Raw genomic sequence first — 22,773 nt, 5'->3', positions numbered from 1 at the left:
CCCGGAGTGCAACCCGTTTTTTTTTTTAAGTAGTTCGGTTTTAGGAATCTCCTGTTTTATTTCTATATCCAATGGTGATACTAGTCCACATTCTACAGTTACCGTAATTTGTAGGTTTGTATCTAAGCACGCCCCAGCTAATCAAGCGGGTTGTAAGTGGCGATGGAGCGTTATTAATTAAGGTTATTTATCAACCCTTGTTGAGTAACAATTTGCTACCCCCGGCGAACCATCTTGCTTTATTAGGGGTGCGAAGAAATATAACTGTTCGCGTTGTAAAAGATAAAATAATAAAGTTACATCACCATTGTTTTCTGTATCTAAGTAGCATTCTCGCGAATCGTTATGGGATAATGACAACATGACACTATAGTCAAGGAATCTGGATACCAAATTTAAATTTTACGCTCATCAGTTTCGTTATCCGTTGTCTACTAACCTCTTTCTGTAGTCGTCTTCCGCCACGTCTGCCTGTCTGTCTCTTTGTACGCGACACACCCATAACTACCGCAAGGATTTAATTGCGGGCTTCATCAATAGATAGTGATTCCTGAGAATGATTTTAGGTGTACAATTTATTATATTTTTACCTGAGGGAAGCCGAGACGGGCCGCTAGTTTAAAATAAAACGCAAAATAAAGCCCAAACAATACTCCATGAAATTCAATATTCTAATCAAGCATCTATTCATTTAGATGCTTGATTCAGATCCTTTGAGAGCTCTGTCTTGTATTTACTGTTTACTGAGGAATAATCCGATGCTTGATAACTTCCCCTTAATTTCAGCAGATGCCAAATTGTTGAGACTATTTTCATCAAATTATCAATGGTTTCCGCCTATTTATAACTTTATTTTAAGAGTTCTGCCATGTTGGAAACAAAAATTGGTATCAATGCATTTTCTCTAAACAGTTTCTACTAATACTGTCTATACCATTGTAATAATAGATAACTTTGAAAATATCCTAGTTTTCATGAACTTTGAATGGAATTTAACAAAACCATTGATGATTGATTAATTTTCGGTCAGAGAATAGTTGCCCACAATTCCGGCGGCTCGGTGATCGCAATTCCGGCACTGTCGCTGAACTCGGAACACTTCTTAGAGAGCTTTTATTAACCGCAATGAAAAACCAGCAATGTATAAAAAATTGAGATGATATGTATATTTTTATACAAATGATTGATCTTTATTTTTCTTCCACAGCCTTACCCCCCCTCAATGGCACCGAGTGGAGCAGCTCTGAGCGTTCCCCTGCCCCTCCTTCTCAATTGGTCGACGTGGAACTAGTACGAGACGCCCCCCTCTACCCCCCTCTTCGAGACGACAAGGATTCTTACAACGATGTTGAGACCAGCTTAGAGGAAAACAGGATATTAGTAACACCAGATTTGGTAGACAATGAGACTGATAACGTAACGAAGGTACAAAGGGAGGTAGATGAGGGGAGAGTTAAGAGGAGTAGCGAAAAGGAATGGGGTAGAACGCCCAAGGTGAGTGCTATACATATCGTTCGCCTCTTGCTTGCTCGGTAAACTATCTAGTTTACCGAGCAAGCGAAGCGAGTGGGTCTACAAATCAACTTGGGGCATAAATACATCTTTTTTATGTATGTGTAGGTATGTTTGTTGTATATGTTTGTATGTATGTAACGCGATAACTTTCGAAAGTTTTTTATAACAATTTAAACGCTCCGAGGCCCTCTTTATTGGAATGAAGTTGGTGCTAAACTTATGACCACGGGGATCGAACCCGGGACCTTTCGGTTCAGACTTGGGATGGGCAAGGACTTTACCACTGCGCCACCGAGGTCGTCGATCAATTAATGATTACCTACCACCATTCTAAGTTACTATAAATAGGAAGAAAATCTGTGTTTTCAAGAGTAACAGCGAAAATTAATTATTCAACATGATAATGGAACACAAACTTTTGCTAATTTTGCTCTTCATAACCAAATTGTTGTCTAAATGGGTTTATATTCTAAAGGTTATACTGATATAGGTAGTCCGTAGTTTTTTGTTATAAAATGTTACTTAATTTATCTATGTAACAATCATTATATCATATCAATCACAAAATCAATAGATAATCGTATTTGCTAATTTCTTCCAAAAGAGTCGTTTGTGTCTCTCTCTCTCTTTTTCTCTTATTGATAAGAATTAATTACAGCTTTTTTTTTGTGATATTTAAAAACCTTGAGATACATTTAAAATTAGTCAGATTAGTTCCCAACTAGTCTTAAGTATATATCTATATTTAAACCAGCACTTTTCGTACCCATAGTCGATAAAATATATAAGCTCCGATTCTTTGAAACACCAATTTGTATGTACTCATGTTTTTTTTAACTATTAAGTCTTTGCACTGAACCTTTATCCAATAAAATCACTCTAAAATCTCTTAGCAAAACAACCGTCGAGTGAAAACCGGAGACACGATTTTAAATATTCGCGGGGCAGTACGCGATGCTATAGGCGACGCGGGCGCTGCGCCCGGCCCGCGAGCGTCGTCTATTGTGGACACGTTCGTGATCAGACCTGCGCAGGAGCACACTCATAAGATGCCCGTACATGACCAGCCGAGAGTTCAGCCATCTACTAGCCAGGTGAGACTTATTACGGCCATACCTATTAATAATAATACTCATTATTAAATTAACTACGTCGACGTGTAGGTGTCATCTTCGGGAGTTGGTTTCACGGTAAATTACCAATTTATTTCTTAAGTGTTCATCAAGTTACTTTCTACGACCCTTCAAGATGAAGGACAAAACCCTTTGAGTCTTCTGCTGCGTTAACTAGTGTGCGCCTAAATTACTCTGAGAATTGAGACATCCATAAACCATTAGAGGCATTTCAGATTTATTCACCAAAATTGGGTTTACCAAAATTGCTTTTCTTCTCGATGGTTGTATCCTGAATATAGCTTTGTATCTTTGTGCGAAAATAAATAATTTATTTCCACCAGGCACCGAAGTACGACCGCGAGCTGCTGGTCGAAGCGCACTCTAGAGCTCGCATACCTTGCGATCTCATCAACGTCACCAATCTGCGGTGGTATAAGGACAATGAGGTAAGCATAACCTGTGTAAAGCTACAGAATATGAAAATTTCGTAATTTCGCAGGAAACTCAAAAACCTACATGGCACTCTCCGTTGCCCTAGAATCATGAAATTTGACATGAAGACTAAGTTAGCATGAACAATGTAGATAAAGGGACAAATCTGAAATTATGTAATTTAAAGCTCATTAGTTTATAAAAAAATACCATTTAATGCCACAAATTTTACAAGGAATATCAGAACCTAAACATCTGGTCTACCATTTTGGTAGACCTTACAATGCAGCAGATTGAAGAATAAATCCGAAAGTTAGTAATTATAAAGCGCTATCAAAAATAATCATTTATTTATTTATTTATTCATTCATAAGCTTAATATGACTAGTTATGTAGCAAATTTTGTGATTTCACTTTAAAACCGAAACCTACGTGTCTTCCCTAAACGATTTTAATATAAATTTTCTGTTTCATCAGCAAATGAACGTGCCCACGTCATCAGGTAACGGTGGCGGTGAAGCTATCTGGAAGGAGGGGGACAGTATAGTGGTGGGGAGGGCGACGCGAGGTGACGCTGGTGCGTGGCGGTGCGCAGGAGTTGACAAAGCCGGCAAGAGTGTCACTGGGAAGCCGATGAGACTGCTCATTTATGGTGAGAAGGAGGAAGAGGCCGTTTGAATAATAGACCCATCGGAAAAGTAGATTGTTTGTAAAAGAAAACCGATCTCGTTCGTTTGGAAAAGTACACTGAGGAGAAAAATAGACCGATCGTTCTGGAGTTTTAGTTTGAGGTGTCTGTAAGTGAAATTTGAAATTCTGATGACGCCGATAGCATTTTTTTAATACAAAGTACACAATTTTTTTTGCCAATCCAATATTTTTATGTCAGAAGCCGGTAGGGGTATTTCTTTGTAATAAATTGAGAAATTTCCTAGTTGAACAACAATCAGGCACTCGATTAATGTTGCATTCATAAAATCTTGTACACAAATCCTATTCTTAATCAATTGGCGCATAACTTCTATATACTTATATAAATGGATAATCAATGAAGTATTTCATCATACAGAACCAGTGAGATCAGTCTACTTGGCGGTGGATGGACGAAGACTCGATGCTGGCAACACCTGGGTGCCTGTCAGGGATAAAACTGTACTTGAAGTGCGGTGTGTCGCTGAAGGTAAGAATCTTTTGCACAATTTTGATGTCAAATTTATTTTTTTAATTTCGGCATCGAATGTCCCAGATATTTAAATAGAAAATATTGTAGTTGTTACAATTTCACAATGTTAGTATCTACATAACATGAATTGTTCCCCGAAGGTGAAACCCAATCAGCAGCATTATATTCCACAAGTTTACGATCCGGTGCCACAATAGGGGTCGAAGTAATGAACTCTGTGCCAAGTTTACTTGTAGCTCAGTTATTCTCGCTAACTAAGCTTTGAACTCGTTAGTTAAGATCTTGATATTGATTGCAGGAAGCCGAACGAAGTTAGTCTTTATCTTTTACTAGTCTTGTATCCTGAAAAGTATAGCTTTTTGAGAAATCCTATACAAAGTCCTCTGCCGCTTGTCTGTCTGTTCACAATAAACTAAAAAAAACGGCAGGGATTTTAATGCAGTTTTGACCAATAGCTATTGGTCAAAACTGTTTTTTTTTGAGTGATTCCTGGAAGGTTTTGGGATTAAAGTATACACAAAATTACATACAAAGCTTTAAACTCAACCCTTATTTTTAACCTTACATACGAGTATTTCATCTAACTGACCTGAACTCTTACCCTTTCTACTTTATTCTCATAAATAATTTATTTGTTTTCTTGTACAGCATTAAGGAATATCGATTATGTCTCCCGAACGGTAATTGCAATCGGCGAGATTTTCAAATCCTTTAATTTAATATTCATGAGACCGCTGCGTGTCTCGACTTTGCTTTTAAATATTTCTACCGTACTGAGAATAGGGTCGTCAAGGTTACCACTTGACGAAAGATTGTTTACACTGACTTTTTTTAGTTCTCTATTACAAACTTCGCTTGCGTGTAACACGTTGGCTGTGTCAACTCAATTTCGAAATTAACTAAAATTTCTTTTAATTAAATTGTATTTTAGCCTTTAATATTTTCCTAGTCTTTCTTTTAACTTTAGCTTTCCAAACTTATCAAAAATAGGTCGCATATATTTATTAGTACTAGGTATAAGGAATTAAAATAATTGTTTGTTTTCCATTAGGTGGTGTGCCTCCTCCAGACCTGTCTTGGCGATTATTGGCACTAGAACCCTCACTGGATCACCGGCCTTATCTTCGAATATATCACACTAATTATAGTATAGGTATGATCTCGTAATAACATTTATCCTTCAAGAATCCTCAAAGAGGTATCACAGCATACTAAAAAATTCTACTATTGAACCTTGAGGCAAACCAATTTTGAATTAAAATTTAGTTCACTTTTTGTAATCTATAACAAAAGTTTGTAGTATTCTTATAATTTTATGGTGCTCCCTATGTATAAATGATTCCAAAACTATTATTGCGAAAGTCCGAATTGAATTTTGTAAAAGACAAATGAGCGACTTAATTAGTATAAAATATATTCAGAAAGTTTCATAAAGTAATGTAATTTGCAATGAAATGTCTCACGCATAGGATCTCAATATAAAACTATTTGTCAGTTGAGACGATTAACTTCATTTAATGAACATACTTTCTTTTTTATCGATTGTGTCATTACTAATACTGGTATCATCAATTAATTTATCGTCTTCTATCTCAGTCTTCGGGAATTTATTGCTTATAATTCCCAACAATCCATCAAGACCAATAAAGAGCTATTGTACAGATGGAGTTTCGTCATCTCACGTGGTGGTGACAGCGGCGAGGGAGCTCCACAATGCGACGTTACAATGTGAAGCTCGTCAGCGCAGCCCTAAACCTTCGGCCGTCCCCGCGAGCCCTATTCCTGCAATAGATGCCCTCACTGCCAAACTTGAAATCCACGTTACTTGTAAGTAATTTACAAGCTTTTTAGTTTCGTTTGTTCTACCTGTTCAAGATTTGATAACAGACAGACAATGTTCAATGGAGTAAAGCTTTTTTGCGTTTGTCCTTTGAGTTGAAACTAGATAAACATGACTGGCTGATTGAGTGGCGACTAAAGCTATACGCCATAGAAAAAGAAATATATATAAAGGTATACGCTGTATATAGAATAAACACGTACATATTAATAAAATGAAAGATAATTATGCATAAAAATAAGAAATTAAGTAAGTACTTTTAGAAAATTGTGATATGAAACAATACGTACTTCTGTATATCTACTAGCAGCGGCCTGTCCTTACATTATTGTTACATATTATAAAAGAAAATCCTCTGTCGCGTCTGTCTCTCTGTTCGCGATAAACTCAAAAACTAGTGTACGTATTTTCTTACGGTTTTAACCATTAAATGGATATCTTCAATTTTTAATCTATGATCTTTCGCCTCCCCCACAGATCCCCCGTCCTTTGTAATATCACGGTGGCCTGGATTCGGTGTATCTCTATCGGCGGGTGGAGCTGCCGCGTTGAGGTGCGATGTTGACGCCAACCCGCCTGCTAGGGCCTGGTGGCTGCGGGATGATGCTGATCCTACTAGGTGAGTCTACCTCAAAACAAATGAAGTAATTTATTCAGCCTCACAGGAACATTTTCACGTTAAATTTTATAGGTACATATAGTAATTTCTCACAATCTACAATATGGCATTTCGGAACGACCACTGCTGAGAAGAAATGCCGAAAGAAACTCATTTGAATAGTGTTCTCCTGTTTCCTGTCTGGCACTGATCTGTTCTCTGTTTACTGTAATGTACATTTGCAACATTGGTGTCTTTTGTTCGCTTGGAGACATTCTGACATGACTTTTTCGATTACTTACTAGTGGCACCAAGTGGCACGTTAATATCATAATATGGTTGGTACTAGTGTGTATACTGGTTGTATATCATACTTAAATGAAATGGATGGCGACTTTATGTACTTTGTTATACTAATTCTTTGTTAGACGACATCCGTGGCGTAGTAGTCACCATACCTATCCGCTTTTTGGAGGTCTCTGGCTCAAACGAGCAAACATTTGTAGGGTACAAATTGGGTGAGTTGTTCCTGTATCTATATCTGTGTCCATCGGACCGGTACAAGCTTAACGTTGAGTGTTGTTCATTTATTTATACTTGTTCCTAGTTCCCCTCCCCCCTTGGAGGCTGGTGATGACAGTCCCAAAGGTTCGGCCACTCTCCGCTGGGCGACACTGCGGGCGACGCACTCGGGGTGGTACCGCTGTCGCGCCACCTGGCTCGACGCGGAGTACTCTTCTATTGGATACTACCTCAATGTTCTTGGTTAGTCATTGATGGTTTCTGAAAGTGTAGTCTTCTATTAGGGCCCGGCTCCATTGCCCTCTCCACGTCACTGTTAAAATCCGTGGAAGAGAGCAGAGCAAAACGCAGCAGCTACGCGCTGTGCTGATACAAAGCAGGACGATGGAGCAATCGGGCAGAGCCTTTTTTTAGCCAATTATTTAACTAACATAGTAACAAAACTGTTTACCAAAAACGTTTGTACTGTAAGCAAATAATTAGTATTTTGATAGACACAAAAAGATACATTAAGATACAAAAAGTTCTAATTCTAACGTCCTAATTCTGCAAAAGTTATCCAAAAAGGATGACCTCCGAAAGCATTTTAATCTGAATTTCTTTTAGAAAGAAGCATTTAGAAGATAATTTTCTTATAGAATTACTTTTTTACTTATTTATTAGAATCGGAAGGACACGTAGAGGCTTCTACAGAACCAGAGGAAGAAATGGAGGAGCCTGATCATCAGAAAGTTGATGTTCCTCTCGGAGGAAACGTACAGCTGCATTGTCCCAAAGGTATGTTATATAATTTTGTACATTCCACAGGATCAATAAAAATATTTAGACTGCTACATTATCCTAAAAGTATATTCAATGCTTCTAAAGTAACCATAAAGTTCGAAAAGAAATACCTATGCCGAGCTAGCAAAAATTAACACTCAAGAAGTAATGAAGTAGATCTAAAGAAGGACACAAATTATGCACTGGTAAATTTCTTGTTATTCAAAATTGATCTCGTTATTTTTTAATTTAGTTGTTCAGGCGAAACAGAAGATGAAAAGAAATAATATATGTTTTGTTGATCAAATTGAATATATAGTTGAGCTAATTTATACTTTGTTATAAATTTCATAAACAGTGAAATAATATTTACCGGATAGACATATTTACAGGTACGTTTCAAACAGAGTTTATATCTGTTCTTTTTTACCACAACTTATTGTAATATCAACCTAAATTATTGCTCGCATTTCTCTGTTTCTCTCTTTGTCTAGCTTATCTCCTTTTAATGTCTGGTCTTCAATAAATGATCTATTTGTTGTGCAGGCAGCGTAGGATGTTGGTGGAGACGAGTGGTCGGGAACTCATCTGAGACGTGGGCTCCCGCGGGATCACACCATGCTCATGGTGTTTTAGGTAAGTGTAGCAAAGTCTCCAAACATTTTAACTTAACTCCTTAAAATGAAAAATGTTGTTACATAGATATAATTTTTTGATTAGGTTCGGAATTTTTGTGGAAGTCATAAAAAGGTGGAATTAATTTTATTAGGGGAGAGGGGAGTGATTTTTGGAAGAAGAAAGGGGAGTTACCCATTAGTGACAAATACAATCGGAATTAGTTGGAATATAAATTCTTTGCTTTGTCTCGTTGTTTCAATATTAAATACTAATAAGGAGGGAGGGGCATTACAACGATTTAATTATCCCAAGCCTAATCCAGAGAATAACATTTTTATTAATTAATCAGAAAGAGCAACGGAGAGAGGGGCATTACAACGATTTAATTATCCCAAGCCTAATCCAGAGAATAACATTTTTATTAATTAATCAGAAAGAGCAACGGAGAGAGGGGCATTACAACGATTTAATTATCCCAAGCCTAATCCAGAGAATAACATTTTTATTAATTAATCAGAAAGAGCAACGGAGAGAGGGGCATTACAACGATTTAATTATCCCAAGCCTAATCCAGAGAATAACATTTTTATTAATTAATCAGAAAGAGCAACGGAGAGAGGGGCATTACAACGATTTAATTATCCCAAGCCTAATCCAGAGAATAACATTTTTATTAATTAATCAGAAAGAGCAACGGAGAGAGGGGCATTACAACGATTTAAATATCCCAAGCCTAATCCAGAGAATAACATTTTTATTAATTAATCAGAAAGAGCAACGGAGAGAGGGGCATTACAACGATTTAAATATCCCAAGCCTAATCCAGAGAATAACATTTTTATTAATTAATCAGAAAGAGCAACGGAGAGAGGGGCATTACAACGATTTAAATATCCCAAGCCTAATCCAGAGAATAACATTTTTATTAATTAATCAGAAAGAGCAACGGAGAGAGGGGCATTACAACGATTTAAATATCCCAAGCCTAATCCAGAGAATAACATTTTTATTAATTAATCAGAAAGAGCACTTGAAAGTGAACGAAGAAAATAAATTAAGTGTAATTAGTGTGAATTAAGATAATATCTATTGGAATTTATTGTATCATTAAGGGATAATTATCATTTCTAACATTCTGGAAACTTTAATTCAACCGATACTGGCAAGTAAGATCGGCCTTTATAACGTTCAATAAAATATTAGTTGTGAATATCTCTTGTTGTAGGTATAAAGGACGCACTATATCAAGAAGGAGGTGAGTACAGGTGCGTCGGAGCTCGGGCGCCCGACCTGAAGCGCTTGAAGGAATTGAAACGAGTCACTTTAAGGGTTACAGGTAAAATAATTATATTGATGTTTTTCTTCTCCTTATCCCTTACCAAATTTCATTTTAAATGGGTTCGGTGAATAATGTCGTTTCTTTTTACAACCTGTCTGTTGTATTGTCTTATCTTAAAAACACAATTTTATTAAATTGATGTTTTTACAATATATTATTACTGTTTACACTATGATCTCAGCTGAGAGGTGAAGGGAGCCACTCCCAACGCTCCATATGAAGCATTGAGAGACAATTGAATGGCTATAACTATTTGAAAAAATAATTCAGATAGTATCATATCGTCCATATTTTGTAACAATAGCAACCCTGACTGATACTGAAAAAATTGTGCTATGATATTTCACACCATACGAAATTATCCATTAATATAATGGGATATACCTATTGAAAAAAAATATTTAATGAGAAATATCAAGTTAGTTAACAAAACACAATCAATTTATTTCTTTCCAACAGAATCTTTGATTTCTTATATGAAAATAGCTAATGTACAAGTTATCTTTGAACAAAAACATATTTCGAGATAATTCTAGTAACAAATGATTGAAGATAGCAACAACACAAGAGTGTGAGAACAAGATGGATAGACTTAATAACGCCATAATGTTCCCAAGTCTTGATTGATTGACACTGGAGAGGTTTCGAAAAATACGCTGTTGTTTCGAACCGTTTGGATTTTATGCCCTCATAAAAAAGGATAACAATAAACTGATGGGAAACAATCAAATGAATTGCAGTGCTTAAATTATAACACAACTTCGATAATGATTATTTGTTTTAACTTAAACAATACGAGGTTCAACATTTATTGTGATTAAAATCAATACATTATTACCGAATCACACAGATTCAGTTAGCCCCAAAGTTAGTTCGAGACTTGTATTATGGGATATTAATTCAACGATATTATATATTTTATGCCATATACATATAACCAATAACCATAGATAAATGAGAAAACAAAAGTGTATTATTATGTTTCTCCTTTAAAAAAATCACGGCATTTAGTCCGGTCTTTTGAAAGGCTTGTGTGGGCATAATTATAAGTATATCCAACACGCAGAGGCTTCGAAGTATTTTCATCATATATAGGTCTCCTGCCAAAACCCGCTCCCGGATATATCAATATATGCCCATTATTTATTTTATTATTATTATAAATATCCAAGATCCAGGTAATACTAAAAAAATTAATTTTCCTTCTTAATCTTGACCGGGGTTCGAACCTGGGACCTCCAGTATTGCTTGGTGAACATGAACGTTGGCTCACGTCGTGCTCACTTAAAAACACCATTGGCCAATCATAAAAAGAAAATCTACTGTTTCTTTCTCGTAGTTCAGCTTTTTCCTCATCTAACGTTACAAAAACCTAAGATGCCATGAAAGACATTTATCTCTACTACTTCAGGCTAGCCACGTTATGTAAATATAGCTTAAATTGTACTTAGGTGGAGCTACAGCGACAGCCCTAAGTGCCGAACCAGCGGCCAGTGGCTGGAGACTCGAATGTGGCGCGTGTGGCAGAGGCGTCCGAGTCATGTGGCTCCGATCAGGAATCGCCACTCGAGCTTCTTTAACCCCAGATCTAGCCCAACACTGCTGGCGAGCAGTCTTACACGTAGTAGAGCCTGATGAAGTCTGGTGTGTAGCTGCAACTGCTGGTACTGGCGCCGTAGCTGTATTCCCTCGCCGAGCCCCTCCCCCTTCCCCTGCCCCCGCCAGACACACAGTCAGAGCTTTACATGACAGTTCTTCATCTATACGACCAGCTATAGCACCGCTGCTACTAATTCTCCTTGCGCGTTGAGCGAGGATTGAAACTGTTGATTTTTGTATTGATAGTCGTGATGAATCACGTAGCAGCGATTTGTATTATCCTATTAGTGAACGGTCATAAAGTAAGTGCAACATTGCAATGAAGCGTGATGTGTTTGAAGAAAACGTCAGTCTAAATTTGTGGAAAATGAATGCAATGAAATTTAGCAGTGTTGCAATTGCAGATGATGAGAAGGAGTTAGACGTTCACGATATACCTGTAGTGCTGTTAGTTTTATAATGTGGTACGTTGTGCCGTCTGTCTATACCTATCTTTAGTCTTTGTAGTATAGATACCATTTGTTACTCTCGTGTTATACCTATCTCTATATTGTATTCGTTTGCTGCAGTAGCTTTTAAAATGAATAACTTTAGACCATGTTTCACATTTTTTGTATAGTACTCTTGTACTCGTAAGGATCAACTTACTTATTAGTTCTATAATAACTATGATTGTATTCTTTAAATTCTTGTTCTACGTTCTCCCTATATTATTTTAATCTCATATTCTATCCAATTTAAAGTTTTACATGTTAAACTGTTTCAATGTATCCTTCTTATGATTACAAATTCGTGAATACTGTTTTCATTCAAATTCTGCAGCGAACTTTTCCTGTTCAATATTTGTTTCCCCTTAATCCCCATTTCATTGTTAACCCTTATTTTAGCGAGTATATAAAACAGGAAGCAAATGTGCCAAATCGTTGATATTTTAAAATAAATTTTACTTAAATTGGATTAAAATTCAATATTAATTTCATAGTGTATTCGAATATAAGTGAAAAATTTGTGTAATGTGAACACCAATGAAAATTAGTATTTATTTGATAAAATTGAGAGTTTGTGGGATGTCAGGGCTAGTGTTAAAAGCAATCGTCAAGAGTGTTCATGTTTGTACAAATTCACAAGTTTAAATTGCAATAAATGAACCTAATAATGAAATGTTCAGACATGAACATTGCGGTGTAAGCTAGCGTATATTTTATATAGATGTCAAATTCTTAATAAATAAAGTGTAATACATTGTGTATCATAGCTTAAACTAAAATCATGTAAATTTCGATGTCAATTTTAGACGCTCACGTAGTAGGAGCGACATTTTGTATGAACGATGTTTGCTATTACAATTTTTGCAACAGTTTAAGCAGGTATCTTCCAACGGTCTCAACGGACGGCAATTTTACTCCACACCATGCAGTATCCAGTTTTGCAGTATTATATGCAGCCACAACTTACATTATCAATGCTCATCCGGTGTTCTGTCCGAACTGCCCCACGTCTTGCACTAATATAGAAGACTAGAACGAGGCCAATGACAGCGCGATCAGCGTGGTCAGTCACTACATACTGATCGAACACTATTTGGGCTCGACAAGAAAAATAGTTATCTTAAGTATACAGCGTACTGTTGGAAGCTACCTTATTATGTAAGCGTAAATTTTTATCTAATGTTTCATGTTAATGTTATCAATGCCCTGCGTTTCTTTTAGTTTTCGTTCATATTTTGTATCGGTAATTACTATTTTGTATGTAACTATTAGACGTTGTGCGTTTGCGTTACCCGTTTTTATGTTTTGTAGGTAAAATATTTTAATAAAATTTATTTGAATTAGGTAGCTCGTTTATCAATCGAGACACAATGCATAAAAAAATATTATCCGATAGCCGGAGCCGGTCACTAATTGGACTTACACAAACGTTATGATATTTTAAATAGTATACTGAATTATTTTCTATCGTTATTGAATTAAATTCAATTAGTTTCTTTCTGTTGGACATCATTCAATTTATTTTTCATATTGTTTTAGACTCCACGGTATCGCAAGCGCACGATATTTGGGTCGTTGTTGTTGTTAAGAATTGTGATATCATCTGAGGAGGGGACAGTCGCGGGTCGAGGTATCATCATAATATGGCCGGGAATAGATGGAGCATGCGATGTTTTGTAATCATTAGCAGTACAGTACTTGGTACATTTATATTCGGCTCACGAGCTTGAAAAAACACATGGCAATCGAGTTAAATTCAAAAGGTGGGTGAAAATCACAATATTACAAGAGAGCTACCTAAGAAAGAAAACTAAAAGACCTTATTCTTAAAAAAAAAATCAGTCTATATTATGGTTTCGATCAATTTTGCCATGTATTCTTGAAATACTACATAGAAAGAATTTATAATTGAAGTAAATGCTAGGAAATGTATGCAAGTTCGTTTGATTTATCGACATGATCGGTACTGCCTGCCTATTCCCAACCACGATCATTAAACATTAACTTAGATGTAGTGAGATGTATTTTTGTATCTGTAAAGGTGGTCAATTGTACGATGATTTTTTAGAAAATTGTATATGAAACAATTTGGTTTATGTACCTGGCGAATGGTCCGTCCATACGGAAATCTTCGTAGATAGTTAAGGTAGAACCCTTTCCTTCCTAGCGCTTCACACTGGTAAAGTTACATTTATATTTGAGTAAATTATGATATTTTTATAATGATTGCTTTTTAATATGATTTTTTCTCTCTCTGTATATCTTTCGTAAGTTACCAAGTCTCAAGTACTAGTTGTGAACTCCTCAAGTTCTTTGAAATACTATTTTACCTCTATCATTTTTAATTGTTTTAAGTTTAAATAGTTTTTTGACCTCCAATGAATTGAATGACCTCTGTATTTTTTTACTTTATCTTTCTTCTTATCAATTGTGATTGTATAGCTTTTATAATTTATTATTTCCTTCTATTCCTCATTAGCTGTAAGATTTATATGTTTGCAAGTTTTTGATTACGTCAGTGTGTAAGCATCAACCTTCACTCTTTACGTCTGATGATATTAGATAAATCAATCTATAGATCTGTTTCTTTCAAACTCTCACATCTCGAATGGTTGAAAGTATTTTAACATATTTTTTGCAAGCTAAAACCTCTCAGTTTAGCCATAAAAATTTCATATTTCAATATTTAAACGCTATTCCTATTTTATATGTTTTTATTATTTTTTTATTTAAATCTATTAATGGAGCGTCTTCCTCTTATATTATTAATTCTTACTATTAATTAGTTTATAAGTTTTTTCTCATTCAACATTCTACTTCATCTTTAATGCTGTTAATTCTTTTTCTCTTCTCATTTTGTTTATTCTGAACCACTTATCACATGAATGAATTATTGATGCATTTTTGTTTCATGTTGGGATATTACACGTACGAGTATATGGATATTTTTAGAAGGCTCATGGAAATTAAAATTTTCTGTCTGGTAAAATATTTTTAACCGTTCGTTTCTTTCCATCTTTTCTATTAAATGTAGAAGTATTATCGAATTTAGTCTCACTTAGACCGCGACCCCCGCCTCTGTTACGTAAATTTGATATTGTAGTTTCATTGTTACAGTCAGTACTTTGGTGTTCATGTGTTTGAGAACTATTTGTTAGTTTTCAAAAATAACAAAAGCATACACCTACCTAATGTCTACAAAAAAATCTATTTTAAAAGTTAATATCGATTGATCCTCACATTAATTCGAACAATTTTAGAATAGTAGTCGATTTATTTTTCACATCAACTTTATTGTCTCATTAGCATCAACTGAAAGCCTCTCTCTCAAGTTTTTATTTTATATACAGCAATAGATCTAATAATGCTTTTCAATATACATTTTAGACCTGTTATCTTTTATGTGAATGAAATGGAATACCGTTTCTTCACCACTGTAGTGGTGAAGAAACACCACTAGGTCTTTTTATTAGACACAACTTCAGTCATCACAGGAAAAATATGACGTATTTAAACAAATAGTTCGATAAACGCTGAAATCAAAGTATTGTCTTTAAATCTAGTCAAAAAATCTTTGAACGAATCAATGTAAAAAGAAGTTTTTGTACTTAGCGTCCATACGACACTAAAATGTCGTTTCTCGGTGCCAAATACATAAATAGATCATAATAATATATATTTACATTTATTAATATACATTTTATTGTTTACTTTGATATGTACATGTACAGAATCCATAATATCCATTCGCAATGTGTTTATGGAAATCGTATACTGAATAAACTACATAAAAATATCGGTTGTTTTATTTATTTATAGCTATAATTTATTTTTACCAGCACCGTCTGTCTGTCTGTACTCCAAACTTGTTGAATTTTCTGTTTGTATGAATTAGAGTTGAAAATTTCATCCGCCATATTGGTTATGATGAAATTACATAGCATATGCGGACGCTGGGCTCAGACGCTCACTTGACTATTTAACTGGGTAAAAATGTATGAAAGTATTTAGTTCATTAAACACGATAATTAAATGTCACTTTAATTGACCAGTTTCATTAATTACGAGATTTATTATTTTTTCGGTCTCATTAAAGTATATTAGAAATGCGTTTTGACTGCAAACTCAGTCACAATGTTACTGTCATACAAGCTCCATAACATTTTGTTTTTGACATTTGAAAAAAGTAAAGCACGAGCGTCGCACCCGGAGAATAGCCAATTCAGTAAGTACAGAGAAGTGGCTCTAAGCCTGCATATTGAATTCGCTCGAAAAGCTTTACAAGGGCTTATATTGAGGGCTATTTGTATAAAGATTAAGGCCTCTTTCTGACCTAATTAGAGAAAGATTTGATACAAGCGAATGTCAACTTAGTGATGTTGAGTTAAGACATTATTTTGTTAATCAGATGGCGTTTTAATAAAATTAAATTTGCCAGGAGTGCGTTAGCCACTGGCGCGTGAAGGAAAGGAAGATAATCGTGGTACTGTCGACAGCACACGCAGTTATCCGAATTCATTGATAATTCGCTGCTATTACCATCACATAAAGCTCAATTCTTAATTGATGAATAAAACACTGTCGTATAACTAAACGTTAATATCTCGAGTGTTTGAAAATTAAAGCAAATTAAGTTAAATATAGTAGATGCTTTTGTATTTTTGTTTATTTTTAGATTTAAGTACGTAGTTGTGCCCCAGAGTTTTGCTAAGGAATCTCGGAATAAAAATCATGCAATGTCATATCATAATAATATTCCAGGTTATATTCTATCGGTGTACTGAATTACATCAAAAGCCGTCCAGTACATTTAATTAATCTCATAATTGCATTTACAAATTCATACAGTGATATGGTTCTTCTGAAAATTTTTGTTGCCTTCATGTTTTATTTTGATAACATATGCAGATTTTAAGTAAATAATTAAGTACAAATTCACAAATAATATAAACCATAAATATAGGTAATTTTAATGTTATTAGAATTCTACCAATTTGATAAGCAATCGAAGGGAAATAAACGAAAAGCAAGCGATTGGTATAAATTATAGTCTAGACTGAAATTACGAATGACTGGGTTCAATTCTTTTGAAATATTAGTATTTGATAAATTATTCTTCAAGGAATACAATTTTAACAACTAGGTTTTCAAGAATAAGCAGGAGTTCAATGAAAATTACAGTTATTTAGGAATTTTTAATTAAGGTCTGTACAGTGGACCGAATATCAACATACTAGAATAGTCTTGCATAAACTCTTCTAGTATGTTGGGTAACTTGACAGGGTGTGTTCGACTGTACTATTAATCCACCTCCATTATCAATCAAATCGCGTCAGGTTTTTTTTTTTATATTGGCACAAAACTTCGTCTGATATTTGGATAGGAATATCATATTTAACAATATTGTAGACACACGCTGCTCTTCTGCTACTGTATACAGTAAGTAGCGGCATGTATTTTCCTCATTTTTTTATAGAAATGGAGATGGTGGGAGATAGATTTTCTATTAACTACCATTTATCTACGTGAGACTAAATATAATATGTTCTATAAATTTAAGGAACGATTTTGTCGTTTCTTCATTTTGTACAGTCTGTAGGAGATTGAATTCCTCCGATTTGTGGCACGTCACGACACAGTCGCAAAAATTTGACAATCGTGCAAGAGGTGCTCTATGGTTCGGGGCGTGGTGTCGTCGCACAGGCATCGGTCGTTGTCTAAAATATGGACTCTATGATATGATCCATAGCTTGAAAAGGTAGCTACGAGTGTTTAGCGATCTGTGTTTTGATATGTTTACAAATCTTTTTATAGTATGTAAAATTAGATGATAGACAAACACCGCTCCAGTAAAACCAACTGAACGTGTGTAAAAACGAAATTTTCCGACGACGAACCGAGTGACGTCACTTCCACTTTGCCAAGGAGTGTATGTAAATGTGTGTCCCGCTGAATGTATGAGTTCCGTTTCCTGCCTTTTGTACGATTGTTACAGGCACTATAAAGGGTGCAACGGGACGGGCGAAGAGCGTGCATGAAAAACCTCGGATGTAGTGTCACGGGTAAAATGTGAGTGTGATATTTTGCGAACTTTTATTTTTTTGCCATGTACTGTACGTGTGAGGTAACTATGTTTGGAGCCGTGAAATAATGCTTAAAGCTTGGAATGCGAGCACAAATTATATAAAAATTTGCTCAAATGTGTTTACATCAATATATATACAAGTTATCTTAAAGTAAAATGCGATATTAAATCGCTGACCTCGAAGATTCGAGGCGTCAGCATGAAGCATGAAAATGGAAACGGGTGAGGAAAATACTCAAAGATGACTTATTTTGCCATAAACGCATATAAAATTGCAAAGGAATGAAAACCTAGGTTACTTTCTGTTGATACGAAAGGTAAAAAGCCGAATTCTAAGGAAAATAAATGGATTAAACCTTATTTTAGTGTTTTGGCCTTGACATTGATGTATAAATAACCAGTTCTATTCAACTCTCACATACCTATCCTTTGGAGTGACGTGTACTTACGTATGTACACAGCACCTAGCACCATAAAAATATAGGTGGCGCTAGTGTGCTGGTACAAAGCAAAAACGTCTGTTACATTAAGATGTAGGTATGTACGCTACCCACATTCACCTTAACTTGATCCAAATTAATAATTCGCGGAATCAAAATCAGTTAAAATAACGAGGTTCAGAAGTAAAGCTGAGAATTTTGTGATGTGGGCTATGAGTCTCTCTTTGTAACCTTTGCATGAACCCCGGTCTCATTTGGGGCTGTGATAACGCATAACCCAGAATCAGCATAGAATAAACCGTCTTAATGTTCAGGATTATCTAAGCTTCTTATTCTTCTTTGTATATCAATGCTTTCAAAAAAATTAATACACTCACAGGCGAGGATTAAGCTGAGATTTTCTAACCGGCCGGGCCGCCTGCTTGATATCTACCTCAGCTGCTAAGGCTATGATTAATGAATATTTCGCTAAAAACAAAAATACTTTTACCACAACACAACCAATAGCGGACGGGGTTGGAGCGCTATGATTGGTCTGAATATTTTATTGGATGAAAATATTGATTTTTTTGTGTGGTTGTGTATATATAGCTTTACTTCTATCTTTTAATCATTTTGCTACGCCGGAGAAAGCTCAAACCTTTTAGAGGTCTCGACGGGGACCCAACGAATTTGGATACGGAGCTCATGTGTTTACCTTGAATATCTTTATCTCATGTATAATGCGGGCATATATGAACGGGAATTTTTGGCATTCAAGTTTGGTTTTTATCAACATGTTAATAGACAATTCGACATCAAGGTAGCTATGAAACATGGTAACATAGTAAATAATGCAGTGTAATGTTTTCTGTATCAATAGTAATTTCGAAATGTACTTACCTATTTTATTATTGTATGGTGTGCTTGATAACTTCGATTGTATGCAGATTGTAGTGCATGCATACAAACTTTTGTGGTATAAGGAAAGCATTATTATAATGTAAAAGTTTTGAATTAAATAAATAAACATAAAAATCTAGGAAAATCAAATATAGTTTTCGGGTTTTGCGACACTTGGATCTATCCTCAGGATGTCGAACGAGACGACTTAGGGACAAAGAGCCTTGATAACGATGTCATCCTCGAAGAGGGTTGACGTCAAGCAGGTGGCTATGGTCACACAGTCCTTCACAATTTTAAGGTGTATTTTTAAAGCCGAGAACACGATCAGATAAGAAGTAAAATTACAAGTAAAACTTATTAAATCCAATATCGGAAAACATCAAATCCTCTTCTGAATTTTTTTCTCACTCTTGTCTTTCTTTTTCTTCTTCTTTATCAGTTCACTCTTCGGGTCTTTTTTACCATTTCACTAAACACTCCCTGATTTGAATGAAATGGCAAGCGAGTTAATTGGAAGGAGTTAACATCTGTGTCTTATTCATATTTTCTTTGATGCAAATGTAATCCATATTTCTTTCTATTCATTCAGAATACATTCAATATTACGCAATTAACCACCAATCACAGAATCGTAACCCATATGTTAGGATTTTTCCAGTTGATATGATTCCTTACTTCACCGTGAACCAGCTGAGCACCGAAACTTTTTTAAACACTTTTTCCACACCTCGGTTATCATTCGTGGATGATTTATATTTTTGTGCGTTGGCAAAAAGTTTAACATCTTTAGATCCAGGGCTGTTTATGTAACTAGAAAAAAAAAATCATTATATTTACTACTTATCGGCCTGTCACGATGGACTCTTGGGTGAGGAACTAGGAAGTGATGAAAGAGAAAAAAAATACTATTATTGACCACCCATTTCTTAATAATTACAATACAATCATTTTTATGCGGGTCCCACGCCCAACCATCTACCATCGAACTAGAGGCACACCTGTATTTCGATTGGCAGAAGTCGTTGCGAATGATCCTATAGAGTGATTTGAAATAAAGGAAATTTCTCCACAAGCTGCTGAACCAGCAGTATAAGAAGGTTCAGCCACCGGTCAGGGATTAGTGCTGCCTATAACGCCTGAAGAAGTTCACTCAGCTCTTCGCCGCATGAAGAATCGGAAAGCTGTGGGAGCCGACGGAGTCATCGAGGCCTGGAACGCGATGGGTTGTCATGGTGTAAACATTTTGACCACTGTTATCAACTGCGCACTCTTCACCAGTAAAAACCCTGACCAGGAGACTGAGCATTATAACACCAGTCTTTAAGGGGAAGAGATCGGCGCAAGAGTGTAGCAACACATATGGTTCTACTGCATCACCTCAACCATAAACATTTCTATGTTTACTAGCGGTCCGTCCCGGCTATGCTCTCGTGTACCACCTTAGGAGACCCTTAGGAGTATAATGAAATGGACAATAACATATTTTCTGTCTGATTTATTATATAAAACTTTATCAAAATTGTTCAAGCCTTTTCGAATGAGTACGGTAGCTAAAACTGTAAACATGACACGTTAACATTTTATTTAGATGGGCAAATTTTGTTTCTTAATTTTATAGCAAGACAAAAAGTTGCATCCTTAGTATATGTTAACATATATGTAGTTATTACTCCAACCCTACGGCCGCCGCGGTGGGCCATCGTCCCGCCAATCCTATCGACCCGTCTGCGTGTACCTAGCGGGCTCCACGCACCGCGCGAGTAGGTGTTACTGATATAATGTTATCGGTTCTAGTTCTAGTTTTGGTAGGATAAATGTAAAAAATCCAAAGAGCTAATAGCCGCGTTAAGAGGCCTTCTTTTGCATTTAATTTTTGCCACAAGCTTTTACTGTCGTCAGAGAGATATTGTTGTATTAAACGCTTGATAAAATAATCATTTCTATGCAGTAAATATTTGAGAAATTTCCTCATCGGAGCTAATCTTGTGTGCATCATAAGATCATACTTATAATAGTAATGTATTGTCAACTAAACGTGTGTACAAAATTTCAGCTCAATCGGTTGAAGATATTTGCTTTTGAGTTGCAAGATTCCGCCTGAGACATAGTTACATTGTAAGTTAAATAACAGCTTGTAAAATAGAGATATATGATAGAAAAATAAATATTTATATTAACTATTCCATCGACTGTAACTATTGTAAAATTTTACTGCAACAACTTTAAATCAACAATGTAGTTATTTAATCCGAAGTCTTTTTAAATGTCATTTCACCTTAAAACGAGAAGCGTGTAGCGACAGAAAAACAACTGTCTGGGTGTCTGTCCAACTTGCCGGCTGGCAGGCTGCCACACGGTCGATTTTGAACAAAAACCTACTTAGTAATTGTTACGTCAGCTGTACTTTCTTGTGGCTGGAATTTGATATTAGATATCAAGGCGGGAACAATATACACTAGATCTCGATTTAAGCCGTTTATTATTAACTTTTTCACAAAATAATACGCATATTTTTCCCAGATCGAAGGTGAGTTATGTCCATTTCCATACTTCAAACTACGTGTATGCAAAATTTCAAGAAAATTCGTTGAGCAGATAAGCGTGAAGAGGTAACAAACAAACTTATTTTCGCATTTATAATATGAGTTAGGATTAGAATTCCGTATTTCATTTCAGCAAAGACCATGTAAAAACCTTAATCGGAAAACAATTCGAACTGGAAAGTTACAAATATCATAAAATCAACTTTTCTTCCCAGAGGACGCAACTCGATTGTAGAACAAATTAGATAGAACTTACGTGACTAGTCAAGGGCGACCTAAGGGAAGGCCATAGTACTTAGTATGGAGAAGCTTACTTTATGATAATATTATGTCAGGTTAGGGTTAAAACACACGTGTAAGTAGTTTTTACAAGCTTTTATTCAGCTGGCTGGCTGTTTTTCTGTCTGACTTTATCTATCTGAGTGTTTTCCCGGTTTCTTCTTTACCTGTTGAGCGTCGGAGCCTAAGGTCCGCTTCCCTACCTTTTCGTTTCCACTTTGCACGGTCGTCGGTATTCCTAGTTGTCAGACCATAGGCACACGTCATGTCATCCTTAACAATATCAAGCCGGCATTTCTCGGGTTTCTTGGGTTCGTCTGTTCTGTTCTATTCTACATACTGTTTCTGTTCTACATACTTGAAGATCTTGTAAAGCTCCGTAAGGAAATAATGTCAAATCTACAACTCCAAAGATAATTATCTGCTTCAAAGTGGAGTTGCAAGATTCCACCCGAACAAACATGGTTACCCATACTAGCTGCGCCCCTGGGCTTCGCTCTCTTGGGAATTTTGGGATAAAAAGTACCCTA

At 35.7% G+C, this 22,773-nt stretch overlaps 1 protein-coding gene across 1 annotated transcript in view; it reads left to right on the top strand.

The window, feature by feature from the left end:
* Positions 1 to 15,807, top strand: part of tei (teiresias) — a 72,626-nt gene extending 56,819 nt beyond the window's left edge. The window contains exons 3-15 of the mRNA XM_053764830.2: positions 1,208 to 1,494; positions 2,409 to 2,609; positions 2,972 to 3,076; positions 3,540 to 3,714; positions 4,132 to 4,242; positions 5,297 to 5,398; positions 5,908 to 6,072; positions 6,563 to 6,704; positions 7,291 to 7,448; positions 7,869 to 7,982; positions 8,514 to 8,603; positions 9,811 to 9,921; positions 11,376 to 15,807. Of these exons, the coding sequence (XP_053620805.1) occupies positions 1,208 to 1,494; positions 2,409 to 2,609; positions 2,972 to 3,076; positions 3,540 to 3,714; positions 4,132 to 4,242; positions 5,297 to 5,398; positions 5,908 to 6,072; positions 6,563 to 6,704; positions 7,291 to 7,448; positions 7,869 to 7,982; positions 8,514 to 8,603; positions 9,811 to 9,921; positions 11,376 to 11,734 (2,120 nt within the window). The 3' untranslated portion in view covers positions 11,735 to 15,807. The remainder of the gene's footprint in view (positions 1 to 1,207; positions 1,495 to 2,408; positions 2,610 to 2,971; positions 3,077 to 3,539; positions 3,715 to 4,131; positions 4,243 to 5,296; positions 5,399 to 5,907; positions 6,073 to 6,562; positions 6,705 to 7,290; positions 7,449 to 7,868; positions 7,983 to 8,513; positions 8,604 to 9,810; positions 9,922 to 11,375) is intronic.
* The last annotated feature ends 6,966 nt before the right edge of the window (positions 15,808 to 22,773 follow it).

This window comes from Plodia interpunctella, chromosome 26, assembly GCF_027563975.2.
Source record: "Plodia interpunctella isolate USDA-ARS_2022_Savannah chromosome 26, ilPloInte3.2, whole genome shotgun sequence".
Classification (NCBI taxonomy): domain Eukaryota; kingdom Metazoa; phylum Arthropoda; class Insecta; order Lepidoptera; family Pyralidae; genus Plodia; species Plodia interpunctella.
Note: the sequence above shows the minus strand (reverse complement) of the source record. Positions and strands in the feature narration are given on the sequence as shown.